This window comes from Heliangelus exortis, chromosome 12, assembly GCF_036169615.1.
Source record: "Heliangelus exortis chromosome 12, bHelExo1.hap1, whole genome shotgun sequence".
Taxonomy (NCBI): Eukaryota; Metazoa; Chordata; class Aves; order Apodiformes; family Trochilidae; genus Heliangelus; species Heliangelus exortis.
In genome coordinates this window covers 928290-945000 of record NC_092433.1, presented here as the reverse complement: position 1 = coordinate 945000, position 16711 = coordinate 928290, and the positions used below count along the sequence as shown (strand labels likewise).

Below are 16711 nucleotides of genomic sequence, written 5' to 3'. Positions count from 1 at the left end.
TACATTGGTGTGATAAGCAAGAACTGTTTCTCCTCTCTTTCCTCTTAAATTTTTCTTCTATCAGAAGGAGAAGGAAGTGAGTCTGGGATTCTGGTGTGACACCTTGCCCATTATTTGAATTTCTTGGTGCCTGTTTTAGATTCTTGTCTCTGCCTCTGTTCCTGGCTACTGTGCAAGGACAGCAAAAATTCCAGCATTTCTTCATTCAGTTCTTTTGACTTTGCCAACACAATTTTGTGGTTAGTGTTTCAGTACTGCTGCAATACACACTGCTGAGACAGATGCTCTGCCTATAATTCTGGTAGTATCTCAGATAATCTATGTGCTCTTGGCTAAAATTCAAATTTTTTTTTTAGTTTCTCTGCAGAGACGAGTGCCAGAAAGCACACCAAAGCTATCTTGTAGAATTTCACAGGTTTTGGTTAAAGGAGGCAATTCCACCCCCACTCCAAAAATAAATGAATTTCACTCCTCATTTCACATTCCTAGCAATTTGCTGCACTGATTTCCCCCACGACATTCAGAGTCCTGATGGATTTTCCTCTGCTTTCCACTCTTGTTACAGATTTCTGTTGTGCCATTCATCTTCAGATTAAAGGTTTAAAGGCCTTGTACCTTCTTCAGGGAAAGGGTTATCACCCAGGAGTTAACTCAGACAGTGCCTGGTGGCCACTGTCCCATGGCTTGTGGGCAAGTCAAGGATTTCCTCCCCAGTCCTTGTGCCCAGGAGCTGAGATTGGAACCCAGAGAGCCAGAGCACTGCTGGCACACAGAGGCTCAGCAGGGCTGTTCTAAAGGCAGATGTTGGATCACAGTGCTCCTTGGGCTACAATTTAGGTGTCTCTCTTCCCAAATGGTTCATTGTAGCTTTGATGCTAGGAAGATACCCATTTTGGGATGCCCACAATTTTTGTATTTATCCCTCTGTAAAAGTAAATGACAAAATTTAAAATGCAAGTAGGGAAAAAAATGTTGTTTTAAATGATGGAAAGGATCAAGTAAAGGGACAGCAAACATCTTTGTGAGTCTCCCAGAAAGCAAAAGCCCTGCAGCGTGGGGGTCACACCATCTGCAGAGGAACCAAAGGGCTCCAGTGACATGGGGTATTCTGTGTTGGACCTAACAGCCCCACTTACTTGGATAAAGATTCAGTCTTCAGTGTTCATAACAGACTGGGTGTAGTGTACTGCACACCCTTCTTAAAAAAAATTTGCTTGGAGGAAGCAAAACAGTATTATTTCCCTTCTTGCCTTAGTGAGCAATGAGGAAAAGGAGCCAGGAGCAGAATCCTCACACTTCCAATGCATGATACATGCAAGGGGCCTCTGACAAAGTCAGATGCTGCCATCAACTTTTGAACCCTACATTAAAAAAAACACTGTAATAGCTCAGCAGTTCCTAGAAGCTTCTGTTTTCATGGTAGCTTTAAGTAAACTCATTTATCTTGAAGGCTGGAACTGTGTGGACAAGCTGCTGGCTATTTTTACAGCTGTACCCCAGTGTTCAGTGCATCCCTGTGCACTGTGCCCTGATGTGCAGAGACCACACTCACCTTGGAATTACTGTCTTGATGCAGGCTCAGCACCTGGCTTCTGCACCCCAAAGGCAGTGATGAAAATATTCACTACTACTATAATGAATACCAGTCCAGTTGCAAGGTTGTTGAGGAAATCCAGCTTTCCATGCTTTGCAGGGTTGTTAAGGTCATATTTGACTTTAAAGAGAAAGAAAGAAAAAAATTAATTGTACGTTCAAAATCCAGAATAAAAATCTTCCATTACTACTGTAGTTCCAGAATTTCTCTTACACTCAGCTATTTGCATCAGTCAGACTGAAAAGGGAAGTCAGAATCTGCAGTGTCAGGAAAAGTGCTAAGGAGAGGATCTTTAACCACAGGAGCCCAGCAGCTTCCAGTGATGGGAATAAAGGGACATAGGAAGTGATGGATGCACAAACATTACTTGAAATCTTCTGAGTTCTTTTGAAACCTTGTTTTGTTGTAGACTTTAGGTGTTTAAAAAATATTTCAGTCTTGAATACACGAAGCTTGAAGCCCTGACAGGATGGAATGGAGTTAAATTTCTCTTTGCAGACAACCCAAGCTCTTTACCAGCATTTTTCTTGTACTGGTGCCCTTCCCCAGCTGCACTCCCTGCTTTTGCTCCAATTCTGGTTTTAGAAAGCAAGGGCATTGGATCTGTTAAAGAGAGGAAGGTTTCAGAGCAGTGTAGCCACAGTTCTTTTTACAGAGCATCAGCTGTGTAAACATTTCCTTTGTTTCTTGCAGTTGTCCTTTGGCTGAGCTGCTAATGGGAGTGAGGGAGGAACAGGCAGGGGAGATAACACTCATTTAGTTCAAACTTGATTCCAGGTCTTGTGAAAACATACAGATGAGCTACATGGGACTGATAGCAGAGCTGATGATAGAGTAAAACCTGTGTTTGCACAGGACAGTAAGGACTCTGGGGAGCCTTGCCTGGCATCACCTGGAACCCCAAAATTCTCTCTGCTCTCCTGCAGCTCAGGCTCTGCTGAAGTCCTTTGATACTGATGGAATGAGTGATGATGAAGTGTGTAGTGTGCTTAGAGATTTGATTTGTCTGCTCAGACTCCTTGTTCCCAAGTCCATGGATCACTGGAGCCTTTGTGTGCATGTGAGAAAAAGTTTGTACCTGACAAGTTTTTACAGCCACAGGAATAAAACTTTCTGATGAGCTCGTGCAGAGATGTGTGGCTGACAGCTGCTGTATGAAACAAACTTTCTTAATGCTTTCAACTCAATAAACTTGCCAGCCCTGCAGAACTTAACCACAGAACCAAGACTCTCCTGTTTGTAGATGTGGTGGCAAACATCCTGGTGATGCTGTAGGATTAAAAGCCAGGTTCATGTGGCTAGCTGGAAAGTCTCATGCTGCTTTGGTTTCAAGGAATTCTGGGCACCTGTTCAACCCATGTTTGCTGAAGCAGAAGAGTCAAACATCTCAGGCCAGCACTGAGGAACAGCACGGGGGAAGCATCTGAAAATCTTCATCTACTGTGTAGGTATGAAATAATTTAAGCTCATCAGAATTAAACCATGAAAATGAGCTTGAGCACATCTAATAAACACCCAGAGCTACGTGGATGCCTGCATCCCAACAGTACTTGGAAGGGCTCTAGTACTGAATGAAGCAGAATATATGAAACTCAGTAATGAATCCTGAAGTAAGGAAGAAAAACATTTTGGATGGTGGGTTTTAAAAAAAAAGGAAAAGCAATAATGACCCAATGTGTGTTGTGAGTTAAAAGAAACCATGCTCAAAGCAGACCTGACCCTTTCAGAGCTTTCCATTTGTCCAAGCAAGGGTCAGAGAAGACAAGAATTGCTTGTCAGGCTCTGTATTTTGCAGTAGCATTGCAGTAATCCTGTCTTTGTGATTATAGTACTTAGGATGAGGGTGTTTGTGAAAATGTTCTTAAGAACAGTTATTCTTTAAGTATTTTATTATAGTGGGATCAGATGACTATGATTCAATGCCACAAACTATTTCAAGATATTCTTCGCTTTTCTTCCAAAAACTTAAGATTACAAAGTCTTAAATCCCTTTCAAGGACAAGTCTGCTGAACATTTTTCAAAATGTTTTTGTGAAAGGCTCTTTTAGAGGGGGAAAAGCCTTTAAACCCTAGTAGAGAACTGTAAGAAGTGGTAGCTCCTGGGACAAACCTCTGTCCCAAGGGAAGAAACTGGATGGTTGCACAGTCTTCTGCCTGGACTTGTGAGAGCTTGTAAATGGCAGAATTTTGTGGCTGGACAGAAAGACAAACTTCCCACAAGCCAAAACTACCAAATACCTGCTGTGAAAAGCAAATTCTTGCTGTGATGCCTGTATCTGTGTATCCTATTTCCTATTTTTAGTGTTCTGAGCTCAGCAGGACAGCATCTTTCCATCTCTCCATCAGCTGCAGACTGCTCCAGGCTGGGGGCTTTCCTCACTCCCAGCTGCTGGCTGGGGAGCCAGGCTCAGCTCCTGTGGAATCCCACTTTTTGCTCCCTGATCCGAGAACTCAGCTCAGCTTTGGGGCTGGGGCTGCTGAGTACTCCCTTTACTCTCAAAGAGAAAAATTACAGGGATGGAAGCCACTTGGGCAATGCCTGGCAAAAACAAGCATTAAAAAGCCAAGCCTCAGCATCTCCTGAGAAATTATTGCCCAACACAAACCAGGAACCTGTTTGCAGTCTCAGAGCCTGCTTAACTGAAACAACCACCAGGGAGATGCCTTCAACCAAGGAACATGGAAGTGTTTTGCTCATTTTTCCATCACTCTCTTTCCACATCCCCCAGTATCAGCAGGTTACTTTTCCCAGTCCCTTTCTAGAATCTCCTCCGAGCCAGGACCAGGATTTTGCTCCTTTTTACCAGCTCCAACAAAAGCAGACACAGCTATATTCTGTCTCTTTTGTAAAAAAGAAAACAGCTACATCAGCTTGTGCATCCTGGTTTCCTAGAAACTTTCTCCTTGAACAGAAAGTTGTTTTTCCAGTTGCCCTAAAAACCACACTGAAATACAAACAGAGATGCCATGTGTGAACCCTGGTGTCACCTTTGAGGCTTCTCATTCATGGTAGAATTAAGATCTGTACCCATTAATTTAAAGGGAAAGATTTGAAAACAAATTACAAGAACATTTGTTTATTTATCACTAGCAAAAGAAGTGATCCACAGCTGTTTCCTATGGCTGAAAATATCATTTATTTTGGTGAATAATGGAGTTCAACTGATGCAGAAATCTATCTGATTTCCACAAGTATCTTTGATCAAGTCTCCAGAGTTACATTCTGGGGTTTTGGGTGCTGCTAATGACTGCTGAAGCTTTGCAGCAACTTCACAAAGTGCCACTGGATTCTTTTTGCATTTGCCTTGCCTTGGGAAAATATCCCAGTAGGTTAAGACAGTGAAATGCTGAAGGCTTTTTTAAGGTTAAAACAGGAAACTCATGTTTCCAGAAGTGTTCTGTCTCTCCAACTGGAGTTTTAGTTGGGGTTTTTTGGGTAATTCATGCTCACTTAGTGATGAACAGAAATGAGCCTGGGTCTAGAGCTGCACAGATCAATGTTTTGTCTCACAGAACAATGCAGAGGGGGTAGGACATATGGGTACTACTAATCTAACAATACTGACTTAAAATATCTCACCTTTAGTGGGGGGTACTGGTTCTTATTGTCTCACAGAATTGTACCTATTAATACTGAACAGTGGATCCTCTATTTTTTAGAAGACCAAAGATGCTGCAATTCAACTTCCAGGAATGCAAAGGTCTGTAATTCAACAGGTAAGAGAGAAAGGGGGGGAGGGGCAGGGCAGGGGGCAGGGAACCAGTTCCATAGCTGCCTCATTACATGTGTCCAGAGCAAGCTCTAACACAACTCCCATTTGAACTTGTTATCTTGAAATTATTTCTAGTATAAGCTGAAGTTATTGCACCACATTTCTTTCATAGAAAGCATAAAAAGTTTCCCTAGTGATAATCAGAATTCAAGGCAATTTATTTGTAGGCCCAGAATCCCACCTGGACTGTGATATGATATTATATATGATATGATATGGTGATATGCAAGGTAAAAAATTTTGATTGAAGTCATAGGAAGTGCATAGTAGATGAGATATATTCTTGCTCCAAGTAGCCTGTTTATCTTCTCAGTTTTTATTTCAGTTTAACTGAATAATAACAAGTATATTTCTACCACCCTCCACCTAGAGATTTAGGATGCTTTGAGTAACTTCCTAATTGTAAAACTATGGGTTTTCTTTTCTTTTTTCCCAAGCCTTTGCTATCAAACCTTTGACTGCAGAAATACAAACCACAGACAATATTGCCACACCAACATGAGTACAGACATCTCAACTTTCACTTCTGTTGCAGAGTTCCTATATACACAATATATTCTTATAATATTAGTTATGATATGACAGATATGGTACAAATACATTTTGGTTGTAAGATTAAGTAACAGGTCTTGCCAGGAACAATATTATGAAACTGGGAAGGCTGCATAAGCCTATCTGGCTTATTAACATTTCTTTTACAGTATTTCATAATTTTCCTTCCTCTTCAGGCCTTCTGAAAAGAAAAATATTAATGCTCTGGGAAAATTAGTATGAGGAAGTTGGTCAAAACTAAAGTTTCCACAAAAAGCTGCCTTTACTCCTTCTGTTGCAACATTTCTGTGGTCTTAAGAGATAGCTTTAATCAATTCTGAGATAAATACTTTCAAATATATCATCTTTTAAAAAAATAAATGGGGATTCTAGATACAGGTTAAATCCTACAAGAAAAAGCCATGTCAATGGTTCTTGCTTTTGCTACATACCAAGGAATATCAGGAGCACTCCCACTATAACTTGCAGCATGAGTGACAGGCTGATAAGAATGATAAGTGGGATGTAGAAGGAAAAAGAAGGTCCTTGCTCCATCACAGCTTTCAGCTGGGAGGCATTGGCCATCAGCAGGGCTATGTCCAACATGCTCTCTGCAGCACTCTTCTTGTTGGCGTAGTGGTTGATATTAATGGGTCCATTTCTTTGAAACCACTGGGACCTTCTGTGCTGAAATTGGGAGAGAGGAAAAAGATTATTCACATCTCTTCGTTGGTGAAGTCAGCGAGTGATCACTTGGCCCATCAGCTGGTAATGGTACCAGTTGGTAATGGTACCAGTAATGGTCCTGCCAGGGTGGCACTGGGACTCTCAGGGCACCTTTTCCACTGCCCTCCCCTGACAGGAGAGCACTGGGCTGGGGCAGATACCCTTTCTCCAGCTTGCAGGATGGGTCTGAACAGTCAGTATGGTTCTATCCTGGGAAAAAGAAATATTAAGGAAGCTGAAAAGTTGGCACTGAGAAAAACTGTGAGGGAAAAACCCCACTGTTAAACAATCAAGCAAACAACAGACTGCTATTTTACTCCTAAAGGCATGCTTCAAAATACAAATTGTTTATTAAATTCACCCTCTGTTGTCACACATCTGCATAGTTCCTGAACTGCTCATGAGGATTTCTGTGAAGTTGGCCACTGTATAAACTTCCCTTGACCTCTTTCCCTACTGCATTTTGCTCTGCCATGCCAGGTCCATCCATACACAGGGAGCTGGTTTTCTGTTTATGTGTCATATGATCTGTGGTTGCCAAGCACTGCCCAGCTACAAGGAACTTTTCTTTCCATTTTCAGTTGTTTGGATTTTTAAAAAATTCCCCTGCAAACAAACAGGAACATAAAAAACAACTGCAGGGAAAAACCAGAGCCAGTTAACCCAGTGGAATGAATGAGTTTTTCTTGATGATGATTCATGTGATCCAACGTGAAATTCCACAGCTCATCTCTCAGGGATGATTTCTATATATCTAGAAATTAGATGCATCTTAGGGTAACTTGGTTAGGCTTAAGACACCTAACTCTGCAGTGAGGAAAGAGTAAGTAACCCTCTTTTCTGCACCCTCTGAGTGGGTTAAGTATTTAATCCTCACTGCTCTTACTTCTAGATTTTCTTTCCAAATTAATACCCAAATACATTAGAGTAAGCTTATTCCAGCTGACTGATCTAAACCTGCTTGTTAGAGACCTCTTAACTGCAGAAATGTGTTCTGCTGCCCAGAAAACACTGAGGGAAATCTCACTTCAAGGTCAGCTCAAATGCAGCAAACACCCTCTCATTACCCTCTTCAGCAGCACTAATAACTATCAAATTTCCAGCTCCAAAGCCAGGTTTGCCACTGTCCAGACCTGAAAGTGTCCTTTTTAATAGGCCAGACCTTGATGTGCAGAGCAAACACATTGCCAGTTTTTCCCGGGCACTCAAATACCAAACTTGACCTATTTTCACCAGACGTGTTCTAATCAACCACAGGCTAAATATTTTACTGAGTGCAAAATGCCACAGGGCAGACAAGAGGCTGTTTATCTGCAAAGAAAAGGAAGCCATGGAACCAAAGCTTCATGCAGATGGCTTCTTTACTGGGATTGAGCTCCCAGAAAGAAAACAGCTCTGAGATGGATAGTGGCTTCAGTCAGAAAGAAGTGGAGACTCACTTGGTTTTGTCTGTATCCCACTACCTAAAAATATAGTTTGGTTGGGGAATCTGTTCCACGTCAGTCACCTTTTCTCTCTCCAGAGAGAGCCTCCTCTTCCCATCCCCCTGCTCCATTAAACCACTATAGTGTTGGGATGCTTTGGAAAAAATCCTGTCCTTCTAGTGCCCCATTCAGCAGAAGCATTAAACCAGGTGCAGATGTTCATTTCCTTAGGGGAAGCAGCACAGAATACAGGCTGGCAGTACCCAGCAGAAAAAAACACATTTTTCTCTGTCTATTGTACAGTAAAAAGCCAAATGCACACATTTAGCTCTTGGCTACCTACTGCTAGTGGTGTAAGAGTAATGTTATATGTGTAATAGCAGAATCCAGTTTTATGCATGAACTTAAAAGAATTTAAAATAAATTCTTCTCTGTATACTTTAGAAGTAACATGATCTATTTTGTCACAAGTTTATATAGAGAATTTTTTCCTATGCCTATCAGCTCATGAACTCCTTCCTGCAAAAATACTGACTTTGAAAAAACTACCAGGGTAGCTGTGACTCAGTTCTGAATCCTGATGGAAGGGGAAAGTAGTGAAACCATGATGATGACTTTGTTTTCACTTGATATAGGAATGGGACCACGTTTTACATGGCTTTTCCTCTTTTGTAACTCTACAAAAAACAGCCTGGGCTCCATCTACCTTTCAGCTACCTCTGTGACTACATGATGCAAGACAGTTCAACACACACACAGAGTATGATCCTTTCTTTTTCCCAGGGAAATGTTTTGCTGCACCCCTAGGAGCTTGCTGTTTGCTGTTTTTCTGTATGGTCAGGAGCTGCAGATGGAAGCAGCAGCCTATGGGGCTTGAACTGTGGCAGAGGCAAAGGTTTTGAGTCACTTCTGCACACCAATAAATGGGTGCTTTTCAAAGTAGGGTGCTACTTGGGTGCAAACCAAGGTTAACCTTCTTATTCCTGGAATGACAGGTCAGCTATTTACCATGATTAGATCCCCCAAAATTCTATTTTTCTGTTGTTTTCAGCTACCACTCCTGGAAGCAGACCAGTTCAGAATTGAAACTAGACACAAGAAGAACTGAAACATCAGTTCCACTGTGCAGAGCGTTTTCTCAGGCTGTGATTTTGCCTTCTGCCAGAGAAAGGACCTGTAATGATGAAAACCCCTGAAACAATCACTTCCCATCTCCTGACTGAGAAATGGAGCCCCTGACTCACACTAGAAAACCAAAAAAAAAAAAAAAAAAAAGTCAACAACAATTAAAAAAATGTAAATTAGCCTTTCCTTCTGGAAGCAAATTGAAGGCAACTGCTGAAAGTACAGCAGCCAGCACTAGGGCAGCAATTTCTAAGCTCAGACTATGTGTTAAACAGCAATATATAGACAGACAATGAAAGGAGAGCTGCTACCTTAACCTCAGGATAATGACAGTGCTGTACAACACAAATTATATGGGAGCTTTGCTCTGTGGCTTTATGGTTTCAGGGATATTCCCAGCACGTAGCAACACGTGCAGCCCAGAGCACCAAACTGCACTCCCTGTGCTGGTCCTGCCTGGGGGGCTGCAGAGGGTACATGGAGCCTGTGGGAATTCCCTGGGACACATGGGAAGCCAGGCTTTGCTCCAGGTGTCCCTTGGCAGGAGATCAGTCTGGGCTCCATGTCACCTGCAATGTCCCCATGTCATCAAAACACCTCATTACACACTTGCAGTATGCAAATTCCCTGGCACAGACAAGCTGACCCCCCCAGTTGGTGCAGCCAAACCAGCCTGGAGAAACCAGCATCTGTGTTCACCTGGGTGTGAATAGGGCCAGGGGCAGCTGAGGTGCTGAACCACCCTTTCCCTGCCTGCTCTCAGACCTCCTGGCACCCACAGAGCAGCAGCAGCCTCTGAACAACAGGGCAAAAAGTGATAAAAAGTCCGTGCCAGTCCACAGGGAGTGATAAGAAAGAGGAGTGGAAAGGCTCCTGCTCTTGCTCCATCAGGGCCTGAAGGATCCCCTGTTGGGTCTCTGCTCCCCCTGCTTGCCTGGAGCACTGCAGTGTGGAAGGGTGAAGCCTCCTTGCTTCTATGGAACCAAACACACCAGGACTGGAGGGTGCTGGATCCACAGCCTGGCTGACAACTGTGCCACTGCTTTGCTTCACTTGCCATTCCCATGGTACACCCAGAACCGAGTCCCTTAGAAATACAGAAAGGATTTATTCATTACATTTATTACAAAAATAAATAAAAGAGGCACTGAGGCAAATGGCCTTTGATGCTGAGTTTCAGGAGTCACCTCCAAGAGCCACCTGATGATTCAACAGGAAGGGCACAGCACTGAAAATGGAAACATTTTAAAGCAAACAATAAGGTATCTTTGCTAAATAAAGATTTGTTTCTATTACAGCATTAAATTGCTACTTGTGATAATATTTACACTGCTGTTTGCTCTACAGAGTATTGACCAAACACTGGTGTCTGCTGCAGCACTTCAGTGAAGGTCCTGGGAGACTGACCAAAACAAAGGAAACCCCAACAATTAATTTTTTTTCTCCTCCAACTTAACCTCACTGAATTTCCCAAAATGGTACCAGTCCATCTGTCCAGAAAAGACAGGTGGGGCTTCTGACACACCAGCCATCTGTAAGCTATAGAGGGAAAAAAACCACCTGCAAATATTATGCCTATTTTTTATTTGTATTCAGACCTTTGTTTTATTAATTTTGGTCACTCTGCCCTATGAATGCAGAAGAAATAATTTGGATTTAGAGAGGAAGTTTATAGAATCCATCCCTTCTTTTTTGGTATCTTCCCTAGTGCTTTACTCAGCTTCTTAAATATCTTCCACCATACATATATTCTCTTAAGCAGACTGTTTTAAGAAAGTAATAATAATAATAATAATAAAAAAGCCCCCTATAAAGACTATAAGGGGTAAATATTGTCTGAACCAATAGGACCTTGACATTTCCCAGATAAGAGCCAGACTTTTTTCTGAACACTGAATTTACTGGTCTCATAATAAAGTTAACAGACACTTGCAGTAGCACAAAACTGGTCACTGCTTTCTTTTTAAATTCCACCAGAAAAGCAGCATTGTGCAGTTACCAAGGTCAGCTTCCAACTTCCCAAATGAACACTTAGAACCAGCAAGTGCAAATTTTCAGCCAGAGCAGCAGCCTGAGTCACTTTCATTTTGATTTGCAATTTGTAATTGCAGCTACTTAATATCTGCAGGACCCAGAGCTCCACATGTTCATGTCTGAGTTCTGAAAACATACAAATACTTACTTTGGTATTGGCACATAAATACTTCCAAGCACTAAATACTTCCAAGGTATTCTAACTAAGTCATTATGCAGCAGAATGCTCTTATTAAGTACAGGAGGCCCACAGGGTTCTATGGGTTAATTGGGAAAACAATGCTGATTATTATTTCTGTATTGTAAAGCAGACTTCTAAGAGCAACACTAGCAACATCTTACTTAAAATGTCAGAGGATTCTTCACTTCCATGTACATTTACACTGCACTACAGTCTTCATAATCTTTGGCTTGCAGCTTACTCTGTGGATGGTTTTCTTTCTATTTTAGGTCAGTGATTTCTGTCTGCAATTGGCTGGCAAACAAATGAGATTGGACAAGGCTGTCAATCCTGGTGACCTCAGGGTTTGAAATGTCAGAGAGCAAGCTTCCTTAAATTCCTGTGTTTAGGGACAGTCCTAATTTTAAAGTAATGGAAAGGTGCTATGTACTAAGGAGGCTGTGTAAGTAAAAAGCTGAGTCACACTGATCTTACAGGGACTCTTCTGCTCCGTTACTGGGTGTTGCAACACTCTTTCTAACCAAAACCATTACAAAGATGCTAAAAAGCCCTTCTGTTTAAAAAGTAAATTTCTAAGTTCTTTAAGAAAAACACTGCACAGCATACTATTCTAGATTTTTAGTGGGATATTCAGGAAAAAATACAGTTATGTCACAAAAGAAGAGGACCATACATAACAGGAATACAGGACTAAACACTAGATATTTCAGGACTTTACTTTTTCCCCCTCCCCTAAGGATAAGCCCTAGAGTTACAGAATGGAAATAGTAACTTTATACAGTTATTTAATAATCCTCATATAGTGTCATTTCTGTCCACATTTCCATCACTGAAAATGGGCCACACGTGGCCCCTCTGAAATCAAACTTCCCCTCTGTCTCACAGATCTTGCTGATCTAGAAAAATAGGGAAAACATTCTACAAAGAAAAGAAATACTGTTCCAACACAAACAGCTTAAGCTATATCAATTATGTAATGGATGATTAGATCCTTTGTACACCTCCTCAGAAGATATTCTTTCTTTTGGCCCATTAAAACATTAGATCACTTGTTCAGCTTAGTTCTGACTCACAGAGAAAATCCCTACATCTGGGCTGAATCACCAGGTACATCTCCTGTAGGAATTTCCTTGGGGAGTATAGGGGAATCTGTCCATCCAAGTCCCAGCCTAACTTCACACTAACCACCTTGTGAGGCTTCTGCCATCACAGACAGTGTGGTGGAAGGCAATTAAAAACCAAACTCAATACAAAAACTCAGTCTGTGCTCCTACTCAGCATTAATTTTCTAGAGTCTTTAAAGGACTATGGTTAAGAAAAGCCACTTTCTCTATGGGCAGACAGAAAATGAAAGTATAACTATGTTAGGAAATAATAACAAGGCAATAAACATGCTGATTCCTGAGAGCTAAAAAGTTAGTATGAAAAAAATGGGAAAAGTATCATAGAATCCCAAACTGGTTTGGGTTGGAAAAGACCTCAAAGCTCATCCAGTCCCAAACCCCTGCATGCTCAGGGACACCTTCCCCAGCCCAGGGTGCTCCAAGCCCCATCCAACCTGGGCTGAGACACTGCCAGGGATGGGGCAGCCACAGCTTCCCTGGGAAACCTGGCACAGGGGCTCAGCACCCTCACAGAAAATAATTTTTTCTCAATGTCTAACAATAATCTCCCCTTGTAAAGTTTTAAACCATTGCCTCTTGATACTCAAGAGGCAACCTGAGTCTCCCAACTCCCCCGAGTCTCACCTCCCTTAGAGTGAAGAATTTCTTTCTAATGCCTAACCTAAATCTACCCTCTTTCATCTTAAATCCATCACCCCTTATCCTATCCCTACAAACCTTCATGGCAAAGTGCCTCCCCAGTTTCCCTGTAGCCCCTTCAGGCACTGGAAGGCTGCTACAAGGTTTCCCTGGAACTTTTCCTTCTCTGGGCCAAACAGCTGCTCCAGCCCATCTGATCATGTTCCTGCCTACCCTTTGGACTCACTCCAAGAGTCCCATGTCCATCCTGTGTTGGGGACCCCAGAACTGGACACAGGGCTCCTGGTAGGGTCTCTGGAGAGCAGAGTACTCATGTTAGGGCCATAGGCACACAGTTCCAGCACCAAGTTGGAATATTTTGGCTCATTAAATGAGTTAATCAGTACACCTGATGACTAACTTTGTGTACTGAAGTAATAACTTGTATTTGTTCTATTTACATAGAAACTTTCTCCTGTGTGATTTTTTTTTCCTGTCTTGCATTACTGATGCTCATTCCAGTGATTTTGTCTTAAAATACTGGTGCTCTGACCCATCTGTGGGCTCCCTGTTTTGTGGAGTTAGAGCACTGTTTGTTTCTTCTAGAAACTTAAAAACTAAGCAAACAAAAAATTATCACCAATAGTTTCAATATTTGGAGTATGCCACTCCAAACCCAGTTTGATACAAGGAATGCTTTAGACCATGGCATTTCATTCAATATGCAGTAAAATTATTTCAAGGCCCCACAAATTTTAATTCTCTTACTTGCAGCATGATGCCAAAAAACTGCCATGTCCCAGAGTGACCTGGGAATTAAAAGACAACCTTCAACTCCTGTTTAGTAATAATACAACTCCAACAGAAGCCAACTATTCCAGAGCTGTTATCTTCTGCTATCCAATTCCTCTTCACCTTTTTCATAGTTCTTTACTCTTTCACTTGGTACTTCCTCTTCTCTTGGAAACATTAACTAAAAAATAGATTTTACAGTGTAGAGAATCCTGAGGTTTCAATATAGACCATGAAAAAGAAAAGCAAATAGAGGGAGATGAAAAAACACTTAATATCTGCATTAGTATGAGCAGATCCTATGCAGAAACAGCCAGACACTTCTGCCAAATATAACTGCTCACATTAGACTCAAGGAATTTCTTGGTCTAAAAGCTTGTGATTTGCTAAGAAATTTATCCAAAGCAATTATGGAGTTAAAATAAAGCACATCCAATCCCCACTCCTTCAGAATTACAGCAGGCTGGACTAGTCTGTTTTTAATTCCTATGCCTCAACAATGCTTTGAAGGCAAGAAAACTATCTATGCATTTGCTGTCAGCTCTCCTGTAAGAGAAGGCAGCAGCCTTTTGCTGATGGAGTGCAAGAGAATTGATTCTGAGGAGAGGGCAGATGCTAGGATGGGCAGGGAGCAAACCAGTGCCATCCAAGATGTGATGCCTGTGAGCATTCCTAAAAGCAGACACCCATTTTTTACTCAAATACTGGGGATTCAGGCACCTGCAGATTCACAGCCTCATCAGATTTAATTGGGTGCTGAACGTGGTCAGATTTTTTAAGGTATTACCTACTCAAGAAGTCTCTCCCTATCCATTTTACTTTGCATATAATTATTTTTTTTTTGTAAGGGGGAAAAAAGTGTCTGTAGAGTTCTCTGAAGTGCTACTGTATATATATAATAGCATAAAACAGTATGCTCTGCTGCTTATTCTTTCTATGGCACTTACATAGAACTTGCAGCTGCTATGAGAAAGGAGTAACAGAATGATTATTGCTTGCAACTGAAAATGAGGCAAAACAGGAAAAGTGCTGAAAAATTTTTGGAACAGACCAACTTAAAAAAAAAAATCATCGTAAGTAGCACCTGTGATGCAATCACAACTCCTTATTAATAAAAAAAAAGAAAGCTGCCCAGAAGGCAGTGGCTTAAAGGAAATGCCTCCAAGCCACCAGTTTGATTTGGTTCTCTTTCAGTAGTTTCCAGGCTTTCGTAAAACCAGATTATTTTTCCCCTTGGTTTGATATTCATGACGACAAGGGTTTGTCAGGAAGGGAGGGAGGACAAACAAATCTACTACACAATCAGTCCAGTCTGTCTGGAACCAGAAAGTTTCAGTAGTGACATAGAAGGTGATTTAGTACAACTGCTTCTATGTGGCAGACTCTTAGGCTGGAATAAGGGCTGCTTTTTAGAGTTTAGTCTCTGCCAAAACAACTTAAAAGATGCTCTTTTACCAGCCTGGCTTTTCAGATAAGCGGCATGCTTGGAAAACTCCATTTGTGTGTAAACAGAATATGGGATGCCATGCTTCCCAGTGAAGATCTCTGGTCATGTTTTGATTAGATGGGGTAGTGAGAAGCTGGGTGTTTGTCTTCTTGTTTTTGTTTGCATTACTGGATGGAAAAAACCAAACAGCCAAACACACAGCCCCAACCCTTTCAGTAATTCCTCTTATTTCTGTGCTCACATATCTCCTGTCTAGATACCCCCGCACAACTTCTCCATCCACTCCCAACTAGTCTGAGGGGAAAAACCCTCCCGGGTGCAGAGAGGTGCCGGTGGGGTCTGAGAGGTTTCTGGGTGGGAGGACACCCGGTGACCTCCCCTTGGGCCGGAGCTGCGGGGGCAGCGTGACAAGGACTCAGCGGGATTCTCCTTTCAGTCCTTCGCTGAAGGACTGAAATAATTTTAAAAAAGTGCTGAATGAATGAAAAACGGGTAAAAAACCCATAGCGATAACCGAGCGGTACCGATAACAGGGCGGAAGCAGCGGTGAGCGCAGAGCCGCTCCCGCCCCGCGGGATATCTGCGGCTCCGCTGCCCAACGGAGCCCGGGCAGGGCAGGGCAGGGCTGGGCTGGGCTGGGCGCTGCCGCCCCGGGCTGCTCGGACCCTGTCAGAACCCTCGGCCCCAGTTCGGAACCCTCGGCCCCTGCCGAAGCCCTAGGCCGCTCCCCGGGGGACTCCTCCGCTCCCCCGCCCCGCTCCTTCCCGCCCGCCATGCCCGGGCACGGCCGCAGCCGAACCCTCCGCTTCCCGCCTCACCGGCGGGACGCGCCCCGGCCCTACCCGTTCCAGCGCCGGCGGCTCCGCGCCCTCCGCCGTCCCGTTCAGCTCGTGGGTTTCGCTGCCGGAGTCCATGGCGGCAGAGCGAAGGCTCCGTCCCCGCTGCCCCCCGGGGAACCCTCTCGTCCCGGCGGCTCAGGGGCGGGAGGAGCCGCCGCCAGCGGCTGACGAGAAACTTTATGCTGAGGCGGCGCTTGGCGGAGCTGGGGCGGCCCCGGGCCCGTCCCCGTCCCGCCCTCTCCTCACAGGCCGCCCGTGGGCTCTCATTCCCGGCCCCGGGTAGGTGCGTGGGTCCCCCCCGCAGGGCCGTGTGCCCGGTGCCCGCTTCGGGTCACGGAGACCCCCGCGGCAGCTCCGCCCGGGCCCGGGGTGGTTTCGGCGGCTCCAAGGGAGCCGGGGCCTGGGAAGGAGCCGGGGGTAAGCGGCGGCCTCGCACCGTCAGCGGGGGTTAGGGCCGAGCAGCTTGATTTTAATTGCAAATTTCCAGTGCTGGCCAAGAGGCA

At 43.5% G+C, this 16711-nt stretch overlaps 1 protein-coding gene across 1 annotated transcript in view; it reads right to left on the bottom strand.

The window, feature by feature from the left end:
- Window positions 1–16388, bottom strand: part of NINJ1 (ninjurin 1) — a 17284-nt gene extending 896 nt beyond the window's left edge. Inside the window, exons 1-3 of the mRNA XM_071755338.1 lie at window positions 16212–16388; window positions 6351–6585; window positions 1553–1714 (exon numbers count right to left, since the gene is read on the bottom strand). Coding sequence (XP_071611439.1) covers window positions 1560–1714; window positions 6351–6585; window positions 16212–16283 — 462 coding nt within the window. The 5' untranslated portion in view covers window positions 16284–16388 and the 3' untranslated portion in view covers window positions 1553–1559. The remainder of the gene's footprint in view (window positions 1–1552; window positions 1715–6350; window positions 6586–16211) is intronic.
- Window positions 16389–16711: the final 323 nt, after the last annotated feature.